Source organism: Salvelinus fontinalis, chromosome 18 (assembly GCF_029448725.1).
Source record: "Salvelinus fontinalis isolate EN_2023a chromosome 18, ASM2944872v1, whole genome shotgun sequence".
Taxonomy (NCBI): Eukaryota; Metazoa; Chordata; class Actinopteri; order Salmoniformes; family Salmonidae; genus Salvelinus; species Salvelinus fontinalis.
The window spans coordinates 8,462,551-8,476,731 of NC_074682.1; the positions used below are offsets into that span (position 1 = coordinate 8,462,551).

The window sequence follows — 14,181 nt, forward strand, 5'->3', positions numbered from 1 at the left end:
AGCCTAAGGTATGTGATTTCAAATGTGTTACAGTATATACAGTACCAGTCAAAAGTTTGGACACACCTACTCATTCAAGGATTTTTCTTTATTTGTACTATTTTCTACACTGTAGAATAATAGTGAAGACATCAAAACTATGAAATAAAATGTGGAATCATGTAGTAACCAAAAAAGTGTGAAACAGATTCTTCAAACTAGCCACCCTTTGCCTTGATGACAGCTTTGCACACACTTGGCATTCTTTCAACCAGCTTCACCTGGAATGCTTTTTCAAAAGTCATGAAGGAGTTCCCACATATGCTGAGCACTTTTTGGCTGTTTTTCCTTCACTCTGAGGTCCCAAACCATCTCAATTGGGTTGAGGTCAGTTGATTGTGGAGGCCAGACCAGGTCATCTGATGCAGCACTGCATCACTCTCCTTCTTGGTCAAATAGCCCTTACACAGTCTGGAGGTGTTTGTCCTGTTGAAAAAAATGATAGTCCCACTAAGCGCAAACCAGATGGGATGGCGTATCGCTCCAGAATGCTGTGGTAGCCATGCTGGTTAAGTCTACCTTGAATTCTAAATAAATCACGACAGTATCACCAGCAAAGCACCCCCACACCATCTCCTCCATGTTTCATGGTGGGAACTACACATGCAGAGATCATCCGTTCACCTACTCTGCGTCTCACAAAGACACGGTGGTTGGAACCAAAAATCCGAAATTTGGACTCATCTGACCAAAGGACAGATTTCCATTGCTTGTGTTTCTTGGCCCAAGCAAGTTTCCTCTTCTTATTGGTGTCCTTTAGTAGTGGTTTCTTTGCAGCAATTCAACCATGAAGGCCTGATTCACGCAGTCTGCTCTGAACAGTTGATGTTGAGATGTGTCTGTTACTTGATCTATGTGAAGCATTTATTTTGACTGCAATTTCTAAGGCTGGTAACTCTAATGAACTTATCATCTGAGGCAGAGGTAACTCTGGGTCTTCCTTTCATGTGGCGGTCCTCATGAGAGCCAGTTTCATCACAACGACGGATAGTTTTTACAACTGCACTTGAAGAAACTTCCAAGGTTCTTGACATTTTCCGGACTGACTGACCTTCAAGTCATGGTTTAGAGAATGCCAAGAGTGTGCAAAGCTGTCATCAAGGCAAAGGGTGGCTACTTTGAAGACACGCTTTGGTTGCTACATGGTTCCATGTGTTATTTCATAGTGTTGATGTCTTCACTATTGTTCTACAATGTAGAAAATAGTCAAATTAAAGAAAAACCCTTGAATGAGTAGGCGGGTCCAAACTTTTGACTGGTACTGTATATATATACTTACATTTAGTTTATCTTTTATCTCTATGCATGTCTTTCTATTCTTTATTTCCAGGTTTTGAGGTTCATTAGATCTCTTTGACATTGTGTTATTGTTTGATCATGTAGCCAAAGACTGCAAGTGAAATTGTGCTAATTATGGTGCAATGCATCAAATACAACAATTCATGTTGAAATTGCACAAGGCCACTGGCATAAAAAAAACAAAAAAATATATAGCTAGTCCACCCCCATGTATGGATAAGAAAAAAAACACACAAAACACAGTTTGGTTGAATTATTATTGTCTTCATTACTGATATTACTTTGTTATCATGGTTATGGTCATTTGGAAGGATTATATGCATTCTAGTTTGACACATTTTGTCTGCAGATTGTCTTTTTGTTCCTGTAAAGTGCAGCTACTTTCAATCCAGACTTCGCAGAGCATTATAGCATTGTTTCTCGTCTTCTTAATCCATTATTGTTGTGCACAGTATTACCCACACATTTCTTTTCACAGAAAAAAAAAAGATTGTCCATATGGACCAAAGTTGATAGTAGTAGTCAGGCCACCATGATGTGTGGGAGGTTTGAAGATGAAGGAGCTGTACTGTGCATACTGTATCAGTGTTGCCACAGTATCATTCACTTTGAGACCACAGAAACACACTCTCTTGTTCTAAAAACACATGCATATACAGTCAAGTGTATAGCTACTACTTGTTTAGCTACTTGCATGTTTACTGTCTTGGTGACGGAAAGCGTACAGTGCAATACAAGGCTTTCACTGTGGCCCAAATTCAAACAATTACAGATAGAAGGAAAATCCCACTGCGGTTTCGCTCAGAAAGTTTAACACTCATATTCAATGACAACGTTGGTGAGAGGAATAGCTTGCAGGAGCATTCACCGTTCACCCAGTTACTTACCACCTTCAATACAGCATAGCATTTTTGAACCTGCAGTGCAGTTTTCCGGTATTTTTATTTATCGAATCAATTGAGGCCTGTATTTCTCTGTATAAGTGGAGGGGCTCTCATCATCGATTAAAACGCTCACTATTACATTTCAAACAAACCCAGAATCCGGAGAAAAAAATTCACACGGCCGAAACTCTACTTTGTTTGAATCACATCGGGAGTTCACCTTCCATTGAACTGCATTGTGAGTTCACCTTCCATTGAACTGCATTGTGAGTTCACCTTCCATTGAACTGCATTGTGAGTTCACCTTCCATTGAACTGCATTGTGAGTTCACCTTCCATTGAACTGCATTGTGAGTTCACCTTCCATTAAACTGCATTGTGAGTTCACCTTCCATTCTACACCCTGGCCTATGTGTGTCTATATTTCCAATCTACAGTGCTTCTCTGGATAGACTTTGCAGTGGATTTTCTGAGTCCTTCTGACTGTGATTTTGCTGGTGAAACCCTCTGTACACTTTGAGTTAAAATAGTATAGAGATGCTTACTATAAAGCAAAATATACATTTTCAATTTTGCGACACTCCATTTTGCAAATAAACATTTGACATACATAGTAAATCTGAAAGCACAGTGATACAAATGGGTATACTCCATTTGCGCTTGTGCTTAGAGCATCTAAAAAACAAATCATTGACACTCAACAACAGTGCTTCTATTTCGATATGTTGCTAAATTTGACAGTGTGTGTGGAAAAATAAATAAATAGAAAAATAATACAAAACATACAATGCATTTGCATGCGTAGACAATTTGGTCATTTTTGGTCACACTGTGAGCAATAAAAAATAAATATAAATGGTATGCACACATGCATGAATGGTTGCACACTGTCACTTTAATGCAGCAGTACAACCAAGCTAAGACACTGACATTCAGAGGTGGGCTCTATATACACACAGACATGCACGCGCACACACACACACACACACACACACGTACAAATAAACACCACATAATTGTGTACCTACATAGGCACATGATGTGTGTTGTGGACAAGGTGGTGCATAAGAGGGGAAGTGTGTTACAGTAAGAACACAATAACATAATGTCGTTATAATGTAAATGGAAGCATCAACAAGCAGGGTTCCAGACCCAGATTATTGTCAGAGTCAAGTTCCTTTCCAACACGTTTCATTTCAATTGAAGACACAAGACAGGAGAGGAACATGGTTAGGGCAGAGGGAGGGACCAGGAGATAGGAACCTCACGTCTGTCTATCTAGCGAGGCACCCTGAGTGCAAACTGCGGCAATGGTAGTAGACATTTAGGCCTAGAAACGTAAACTGGTCTTTCTCATCCCCGCCGACAGATCAGACACGTTAGAAACACCTTAGACATTAGAGTCAAACCAATATTTACCAAAGGGTAAATAAGACTGAATCCATTTACAATTGAATTTGCACTGGCGAAACATCCCCTGCTCTGCTATTACTCTCATGTGCCCTAAAGACCACTATGAAACGATGTAGAAAGGCAGCAGGCTCAGCAATGTCATGAGAGACCTAGAACTGTGTAGTTAAGAGTTGCTGCACAGCTACATACTTCAGCTGTTGGCAATATATAATATATATATAAACCATCTCTCCGTCGAGAGACGGACAGACTTTAGATAATGCTCATATTTTGGGATCGAGGGATGCATCTACCATAGATATACTACTGTACCTCCATTTGTCCTGCGAAAGGGCTAGGTTATTACGCGCATGCATGTCTTTGGCACTCTGTCCAACAGACAGTCCCTGAAATGGGGCTACCCCAACAGTGCTCGAAATAAACAAGTGTCATTGTTCATATCGTGAAAACAAACACAGCAACGATCTGCATATCTTCAAGGATTATCGGATTAACGCTATCATCTCCGTCATGGTCATCCTCATCTCTACATCGTCAGCTGAACGTCAATTCCCCTTCGTATACGTTCCAGATTGCGTTGTTATCACATTTAAAAGTATGTAAGTATATATTGAGATAAATATAGGTACCCTATTAAATAGTTCCCATAGGCTTTTTCATAGGTTTCCTTGAACTTAAATACATGCTTCTAGGAATGTATTGAGGTCATGCAACACTAGGAGAGTAGCATTCAGTCAGCCTTCTTGTTTTGATCGCAGTTCAGGGAGGAAGCATCATTTTATACACGTCCCATTAGCTGTCCCAATAGCTCATCATGAAGACACGATGGCTACACAGTTGTACAAGACAGCCGTGAGGCGAGGCTACACAAGTCTGTCTGTAACTGAGTTTAATGCTGCAACTAGACTGCATGAGTACTGTAAGTAATTAACTAATGCATTTTGCCTCAAATTAAAGCTCAGCTGCAATGACTGCTGTATATGAACACCTCTATGTTTCAACTCAGCCGTGTGGCTGGAATGTTACATTTGGGTCAAATGTTAGGAGCACAATATCCTCCAAACTATAGGGCTGGTTTGGGGCATGGTATCCTTTTAGACACCCGTGTAGCTTGTTAGATAATAACCCACGGTGCCTATCATAAGTATTCACCCCCTTGGATTTCTTCACATTTGATTGTGTTACAAAGTGGGAATAAAATAGATGTAATTGTATATTTTTTTGGTCAACGATCTCCACAAAATACTCTGTAATGTCAAAGTGGAAGAAAAGTTCCAAAATGTTTTAAAGATGAATGAAAAATAAAGCACTAATATACAGTACTTTGATTAGACAAGTATTCACCCCGAGTCAATACATCTTACAGCCATAGATTTTCAAGCAGATTTAAGTCAGAACTGTAACTTGGCCACTAAGAACATTCACTGTCTTCTTGGTAAGCAACTACAGTGTAGATTTGCACTTGTGTTGTTGTTTATTGTCCTGCTGAAAGGCGAATTCATCTCCCGGTGTCTGGTGTAAAGCAGACTGAAGCAGGTTTTCCTCTAGGATTTTGCCAGTGATTAGCTCCATCCCGTTTCTTTTTATCCTGAAAAACTCAGCAGTCTTTGCCTATTTCAAGCATACCCATACCACGATGCAGCCCCCACCATGCTTGAAAATAAGGAGTAAATTACTCAGTGATGTGTTCTGTTGGATTTTCCCCAAACTTTTTTTTTCTTTCTGTATTAATGTAGTGCCTTGTTGCATACATGATGCATGTTTTGGAATGTTTATATTCTGAAAATGTGGATTCTTCTTTTTAAGTCATTATTGTGCAGTCACTACAATGTTGTTAATCCATCCTCAGTTCTCCCATCACAGCCATTGAACTCCGTAGCTGTTTTAAAATCACCAATGGCCTCAGGGTGACATCCCTGAGCAGTTTCCTTCCTACCCTGCAGCTCAGTCTAGAAGGACGACTGTATGTTTGACGTGTCTAGGTGATTGAATACATCATCTAACAGCATAATTATTAACTTGACCACGCTTACAGAGATATTCAATGTCTACTTTGTTATTTTTACCTATCTACCAATCCCTGTCCTTCTTTATGAGGCTTTTGGAAATCTCCCTGGTCTTTGTAGTTGAATCTGTGCTCGAGGTTCAATACTTGACTGAGGGAAGTTACAGATGTTGTATGTCTGGGGGACAGAGGAAGGGGTAATTATTCAAAATGCACGTCAACCCCTATAATTTCACACAGAGTGAGTCCATGTAAATTATTATGTGATTTGTTAAGACAAATTTTACTCCTGAACTAATTTAGGCTTGAGTAAACAAAAGGAGTGAATACTTTGTCAAATTGTGTTTAAATGTTTTTTTTACTCTGACATTCCAGAGTATTTTATATAGATCATTGGCTAAAAACCACAATGAATTATATTTCAATCCCACTTTGTAAGGCAACAAAACGTGAGAAAATCCATGGGGGGTGAATACTTACATGTATGATACCACCTTTATAGTCACCCCTTCACATGTGTGATAGAAGGTTATAGAGAGCAAGACCATAGACTGTGTCTTTGGAGCAATGTTAGTTGTGTGAGTGAGAATACTCATTCAGTTAAGAACTCCATGCAACAATTAACTGGCTACGGTTACTACCTACAGTACCTACAGTATCTAGCTACAGTATCGGTTACAGTCACAACTACTTACCTATCTGTATGTAAATGAGTACACTTTTTTTTATGAAAGAGGAAGAGACATTCACTTTGTCCTCAAAGCTGCAGTAAGACTGGTTCAGACTGATGCAGGTGAGTGGAGGAGGGATGCTTGCATTGCACTGTACAGTAAACACATATATCATGTAAGACTAAAGCAGTGAAAAGTCAAGGACATTCTCAGTCATTCATCAGATACTGATGTCTACTGAAGAAAATATGTCAAACCATCGTAAGCTTATGGAGCTGATATCCCGTAAATCGTGTGGATTGCTACTACAGTAACACACTCCTCAGACTCAGGTCATGACAGACCTCAGCAACGCAGCATGCCCGCTTAATGCTCACACGTGCTGTAATCTCCAAGTAGTTCACCACAGAACGGGGTTTGTTTCGTTTGCTCCAGGAAGCAGCATATTGCAACACGCAAACAAGACTCTTCAGAAGCGCAGTGTGCCTTTAGCAATGAAGGGAGACCAGGGTAGGGGCCGGCACAGGGGGGCTGAAACAATGTTGGTGGTGTGGTTATTCTGGAAACTATAATTCCCTTTTTTAACTACATTTCTCCTCTTTTTTTTGTACTAGTGTTGTGAACAGGTTATTTGAAAAAGTCACACTGACAAAGCCAACTCCATGCAGACATCAACAAGCAAAATGTGGATTATAAGATTTTAAATCTGACAGAAGGTCAGTTTGAGGGCAAGGTGTGACGAGCTAAGGGGAGTTAGGGGAGGAGTGAGTATTGGTCTCTGGTGTTTCTCATCACTCACAAAGACGAGTACAGGTATACGTCCTGAATCTATTGCCTTGATATTCCAGCAGCACATGTGAAAAGGGAGGCTACACACCTGTCCTATCCTTTGACCCCTCAACCTCACCGAGAGGACAATGCCTGCCGGCTGGCTACACGTCTGTGAGCATTTTGGTGATGTTGACATAGTTTGTGTTGGCCAAAGTTGTGCAGTTGGCCTGAGTCTTGAGGTTCTCTTCAGGGATGTCCTCAATACTGTTGTTCACCCCTTCCTGGATCTCCATGTAGTCTGATTTACTGATGGTTGAACCGCTCCGGCTCTTTTTCAGCTCTTCATTCGAGTCCTCTTTGGTGACTGGGCCTAGGCATTGGGCCTGCTCCTCGCCCTCTGTCTCACGATGGTAGAAGTAGTTGAAGTTGGAAACAATGACAGGCACGGGCAAGGCAATTGTCAGCACACCTGCAATGGCGCAGAGGGAGCCCACAATCTTGCCACCGATGGTGGTCGGGACCATGTCACCATACCCTACTGTCGTCATGGAGACAACAGCCCACCAGAAGGCGTCTGGGATGCTTTCAAACTGCGATTCGGGCTCATCAGCTTCCGCAAAGTAGACAGCACTGGAGAAGAGTATGACTCCAATAAAGAGGAAGAAGATCAGCAGACCGAGCTCCCTCATACTAGCTTTCAGGGTCTGGCCCAGGATCTGAAGCCCCTTGGAGTGTCGCGAGAGCTTGAAAATTCGGAAGACTCGCACTAGACGGATGACCCTGAGAATAGCCAGGGACATGGCTTGCTGACCCGCCTGGCCATCCTCTGGTTTCTCAGCCAGCTCTGTGGCCAGGGTGATGAAGTAAGGGATGATGGCAACAACGTCAATGATGTTCATGACGTTACCAAAAAAGCCAGATTTGCTGGGGCAGGCGAACAAGCGCACCAGGAACTCAAAGGAGAACCAGATGATGCAGAGTGTCTCCAGGATGAAGAAAGGATCAGTGAAGTAGGTGGACGTGAAGTAGATTGTGGTGTTGGTGTTGGTGTCAAAGACACTGTGCGGTTCGTCGTCATCGTTGCGGAAGATGGGCAGGGTTTCCAGACAGAAGCTTACGATAGAGATGAGGATGACCATGACGGAGATAATAGCGATAATCCTAGCGGGACCCGAGCTCTCTGGGTACTCAAAGAGCAGCCACACTTGTCTCTGAAACTCATTGTCAGGAAGTGGCCTCTCTTCCTCCTTGACGAAACCCTCATCCTCTCTGAAGAGCTCAATGGCCTCATCCCCCAACTCATAGAAACGGATCTCCTCTGAGAAAATATCAAGGGTCACATTGGCCGGCCGCCGTAGCCTCCCTCCTGACTGGTAAAAATAGAGAATGGCATCAAAGCTGGTGCGGCTCCGGTCGAAGAAATACTCGTTCCTCAGTGGGTCGAAGTACCGCATCCTCTTTTTAGGGTCCCCCAGCAGAGTATCAGGGAACTGGGAGAGGGTTTTAAGCTGTGTCTCGAAACGCAGTCCAGAGATGTTGATGACCACTCTCTCGCAGCACTCATGGTCAGCGTCAGGGTCGTACTCTGCGGGGTTCCCTGGGTGCGCTGCCGCCTCGTCAGAGGGGTCGCCAGTGGCTACAGTCATTCTGCTGGGGGAGCAGGAAGCCTGCACTTTTCAGACAGGAAACTGCTGGGAGGGGGGCGGAGGAGAGGGAGGGGATTCAATGCCGTAAAGACCGGACGGCCACAGGATCTCACAGGATGTCACCTCATGGATTGATCCGTCTGAAAGGGATAGATAGCAGAGATCATTTAAATAATATAACATAATGGTATAACATAAGAAATTCATTTTATAGAATTTGTGTTAGTCTGTCTGTCTGTCTGTCTGTCTGTCTGTCTGTCTGTCTGTCTGTCCTCAAGCCATATAGAGTGAGCTCCAAAAGTATTGGGACAGTGATACATTTTTGTTTTGTTTTGGCACTGCGAATGCTACCATGATTATGGATTATCCTGAATGAATCGTGAATAATGTTGAGTGAGAAAGTTACAAGAGGCATAAATATCATACCCCCCCCAAAAATGCTAACATCTCACCATTACAATAACAGGGGAGGTAAGCATTTTTTGGGAGGGTATGATATTTGTACATCAGTAACTTTCTCACTCATCATTTTCACTCATCATTCAGGTTAATCCGTAATCATGGTAGCATCCACATTCATGTAGAAGTGTTTAGAAACATATTCGATTCTTATTTACGATAAAAGTGACTTCAGAATGACACGTTACATTATTTACCATTCATTTCTATTGGGAACCAAATGATCTGAAACAACCAAAACAAACAGCAAATGCTTTCAACAAGTTTATAGAGTCACGTGCTTGATGTAACCATTGCATGCTTGAAATCCGGGTCCAAATACTAAACTTTTTACAGTCATGGCATCATTTCAAATGCAAAGTGCTGGAGGGCAGAGCCAAAACAACAACAAAAGAACTGTCCCAATACTTTTGGAGCTCACTGTTTTCTACTGTAATGGAACACTGACATCAAACAAAATATACTTCTGAAGGCTACAACCAAAGTATTCAGCACTCTAAAACACACATAAACGAAATGTATTGTATGCCCAGAGCGCAATGCAGCCAACTAGTTTACAACTCGCATAGATATTATAGCGTATGAATCAGTGCATGTGCTCTTTCTGATCCCCCTGCCATGGACAATATCAATTCACCTTCTGCAGTCAAATAATGCATGAATATGTCTATGCAGTAAAGGCACCAACTCTATACAGATGGCCCTTATCAAGCTTATCATTGCGTACGGCCCAGTACATCACCGGGGCCAAGCTTTTATACCAGGACCTCTATACCAGGCGGTGTCAGAGGAAGGCCCTAAAAATTGTCAGACTCCAGCCACCCTAGTCATAGACTGTTCTCTTTGCTCCCGCACGGAAAGCAGTACTGGAGCGCCAAGTCTAGGTCCAAGAGGCTCATAAATAGCTCCTGTCCCCAAGCCATAAGACTCCTGAACAGCTAATCAAATGGCTACCCAGACTATTTGCACCCCCCCCCCCACACATGTACATATTACCTCAATTACCTCGACACCGGTTCCCCCGCACATTGACTCTGTACCACCATGTATATAGCCCCGCAATTGTTATTTACTGCTGCTCTATAATCATTTGTTATTCTTATCTCTGACTTTTTTTATAGGTATTTTCTTAAAACTGCATTGTTGGTTAAGGGCTTGTAAGTAAGCATTTCACTGTAAGGTCTACACCTGTTGTATTCGGCACATGGAACAAATACAATTTCATTTGATTTGATCACTGAAACCAATAACTGAATAGTGAAAAGTTTGCACCATCTATTTTTATGTTCCAAGAAACCCTCAATGTCACTTATTCATCATTCACTTTAAGACAGTTTTGTTGAAGCATTTTAGACTGGTCTCAAATGGTGCATGTCTCTGAAATATTCAAAAACACCCATAAATTATTCAACTGCAGTAGGAAATAGGTTTCAAGAGAAATCTCTTCTGTCTCTGCCCTCTACACCATCTCTTGTATCTTCCATAAAGATGCATAGTTTTGTTAGGGATACTTTATTTTGGCAATAAAGTGCTATATCTACTTCCCTAATGTCAAATAAACTCATCGTTACCGTTTGCATGTCTCTGCATCCAGTACGAAGGAAGTTAGAAGTAGTTTCGAGACAATGCTAAACAGCTAGCTTTTACCACAGACTTCAAGTCATTGCGCTAAGGCAAGATAGCAATTGCGCTGAGGCTAGTTAGAAAATTCCATCAAACTGCACACAGAGATATAAAAATGGTACCCAGGAGTCAATCTGGCTCTGGGGAAGTAGATTCGTGGCTTCATTGCCAAAATCCCGAAGTATCCCAGAAACACTATTCAATTGATAAATACTGAGCATCAAATAGCTATTTTGTTCAATGGTCATCTAACGTTACTGTATCCCCTTTACTGCAGAGGTCGAGTATACTTTACTAAATGAAAGTGATGTAGCCTATAGCAAAACAAACAGACATGTTAAAAACCATACATACCAGCAGTCACCTTGTTCAAAACTGGGTGTTAGTTGCTGTTCCCATTTTTCACCTGATGTAATGGGGTAAATTGCCAGCGGCTAAAAATCCCTCGTGTGTTTTATTTCCCGAGAAGAAGAAAAATATATGTCCTACTCGGGCCGTTAATCAGATTATCCTGTTGTCTGCAGCATCACCACGCGTGCACCGGTGTTGGAGAGCTACAGTATGCGGGTGTGTCCTCGCCTCCACCTCCCAGTCTTAGTTCTTCGCGCAGGTTGTGATAGGGTGGCGACTGGCAAAAACGGAGGAGATAGGTTCCGTACCGGAGGACTGGTACTTCTGGTGATATCCAAATGTGCTAAAATCAGCAGAATCCCATGCATCATTAAGTGTCCTTAGCCGCTATGACGTTGACCGCATCAGACAGGCGCAAAGGTAATGGTCCTCGTACGGTGCTCAGTGGCAACATCTGCAAAGAAAAAAGCGAGGGGAGGTGGCGTAGAGGCGGATTTGTATTACATGGTGTGATATGACAAAAAAAATATGTAAATAAGGACAACATGCAGACGAACACTGAGAAAGATAGAATCCTAACGGGGTTAATAAATGGTGTTGATGGATACGGTTTTAGTAACCAAGCAAGGACAATCTACCAGTTTTCTGATATTTTTCAAATTTTTAAAAGACCTCCATCTGCGACTATGACTCATCACTATAAACCTAGTCAACTAACTACATGTTTGAGTATTAAAAGTAGACTATTCATTTTAAATAAATTCCCACTGAGAAAAACTGGTTGAATCAATGTTGTTTCCACGTAATTTCAACCAAAAATGTCAATGTGATGACGTTGAGTCAACGAACTGATTGCATTTGCAAAAAGTCAGCAATTTAAGGGAATTTCGTATTTTTTTTCTCCCAACTTTTAAACTAAATGAAAGGGTGAAGATGTTGGTTGATGTGACGTTGAATTCACATTAGGTGACAACTCAACCAAATGTAAATCAAAACTAGACTTTGAATTTATGTTTGTGCCCAGTGGGTTACAAATCATGCGTAGGCTATTGACAAGTGCTCAATAAGAGATAAGTGCTCAATAAGAAAATCACATGCCGTGCATTATTTTCTCCTTAATTGAAAACGCTGCAGCGTTTAAAACGCAGAATGCTCACAGATATACACATGCAGGGGGGTATGACTGTGCTTGTCTATGAATAGAGGATCGTTCTTAAAACCATGCATGCATTGCAGCCTCGTTATACATTGTAAAGAGAACTGCATTTTTCCGACATTGATTTGAGATGACGTGCATGAAGAATCACCCTGGATTGAGAGCCAGATTATGCAATTCCTCAATGCCAGAACCCGAATCAGTGGCATCACTTTCCTGGTTCTCTGTTCTGCTGGGGGTAAAACATGCTTAATTACCCTAGGTCTCAGTATTTCTAAGGATCAGTAGTAGCCATTAGCCTGGTGTAACCTAAAGCTTCAAACCTTCAGTCGTGCAGTGATATGCATACAAAGAGACTAGGGATGGAGAATGGGCGAGAAAACGCACTGTAGCCCTGCCACTCATCACTTATCTGCAGCGTGGGTTTTAAAGGGAACGGGTCTTGGATTTAAATGATAGCTAATCATTGTATATTAATATGAAATGCAGGCTATCATTACCTATGCACGACCCAGTTAACAGTGTTTACTATGTAAATGTGTAACTATCTGATTTTATTACGCAGTAGGCCTAACACTGTAAACGACACTTTTGTTATCTGACATAGTCTCATGCATGACTTCAAAATGTTTCTGCTATGAAAGTAATCCACCAAAACGTATTCTGTCATATGAAACTGTGACACTTCTCTAACATGAGGGTGATAGCTAGGGAGATTGGTTTCATAATTGTTTGAGGATTTCTTCATTTTATTTGACACAGCAGCAATTTAGTGTTTTGTTCTGTTCTGCACCATCATATTGTCATCAATAGGGGCATCCAACATACATTTAATGCATTTCAAAATAGATACATTTGTATTCATTCAAGGAACGAGAGCTACATAATAGCGATTCAATTAAATAATACTATGTTTTTCATTCTCGTGCGGAGCGCTTTTCCAGTCATCAGGCAGTGAACATGTATGGCCACAGTTTATACTGGCAGAAAACAATACAGCCACTGAGTCATAACACTGTAACACTCGCAGAGCCAGCTACTGTGAAGGACTCACACTAACAGGACACTATAACTGGGATTCCATGTGCAAGGATTTAATCAGGGACTTCCAGAACCTCTAATAGGTTTTTTAAATGAAAATATGAGTTACAAGGCAGACGTGTTCCTTGAGAGAGTGCATAGAGATTGTTTTTAGTTTTTGCAATTTCACAGCCTTGTGAACTAGCCTTGTATACTCTGGTTCTGCCCTATTGGGATGTGATGACTCATAGGAAGTTGTAGTCTGCTTTATTCCACAATTTCAAGCCCACAAATACACTTTACATGATGTCAAGTGAAAAGTTTATGAACAAATGTTTGCAGGTGGTATTGACTAAACATTATTGTTGTGTGACTGTGAGAGTTAAAGTTAAGAGAGACACCAGGATGAATAGAATACAATAGAATGACGCTTGTTCATATCTTACAAAACAATGCATGCTGTGCACGGGGAGGATCAGAGTGCGAATTACAAGGGGGCCCAGGGGGGTCTCAGACCCCCTAAATGAGACATGAGTCCCCTTAAATGCAACAAAGTCAAACGTTGGGAGGTCTCTAAATAATGCTCATTCAACCATTCTCCTATTTGTTTAAAATGCCATTTGTACTGATACAGTGGTAAATATGTGGCTGTGCTTGTCATCCCAGGACAGTCCCGTATCTCAGGCACTTTTCGGGTGTCCCAACTTTTCTTTCTACAGAAAAATATATTTTTGTCAGCAAGACGCGTCAATTAATTCAGGCTACAAAAGTGTAGACCCAATGAAAATCACCAAATGTCATGACACACTTTTGGCTGTTTTGTGATAGATATCCACTCATCAAA

General features: G+C 41.5%; 1 protein-coding gene across 1 annotated transcript; it reads right to left on the bottom strand.

The window, feature by feature from the left end:
• Positions 1 to 1,581: 1,581 nt before the first annotated feature.
• On the bottom strand, positions 1,582 to 11,742 carry LOC129814905 (potassium voltage-gated channel subfamily A member 2). The gene is made up of 2 exons (XM_055868053.1): positions 11,165 to 11,742; positions 1,582 to 8,868 (listed from the first exon to the last, which is right to left on the bottom strand). Exon 2 carries the CDS (start codon positions 8,726 to 8,728, stop codon positions 7,244 to 7,246), a length of 1,485 nt encoding a protein of 494 aa, XP_055724028.1. The 5' UTR covers positions 8,729 to 8,868; positions 11,165 to 11,742; the 3' UTR covers positions 1,582 to 7,243.
• Positions 11,743 to 14,181: the final 2,439 nt, after the last annotated feature.

Excerpts from the sequence above, each read along its gene's own strand:
- LOC129814905 (XM_055868053.1), bottom strand. The coding sequence starts at position 8,728 with ATGACTGTAGCCACTGGCGACCCCTCTGACGAGGCGGCAGCGCACCCA.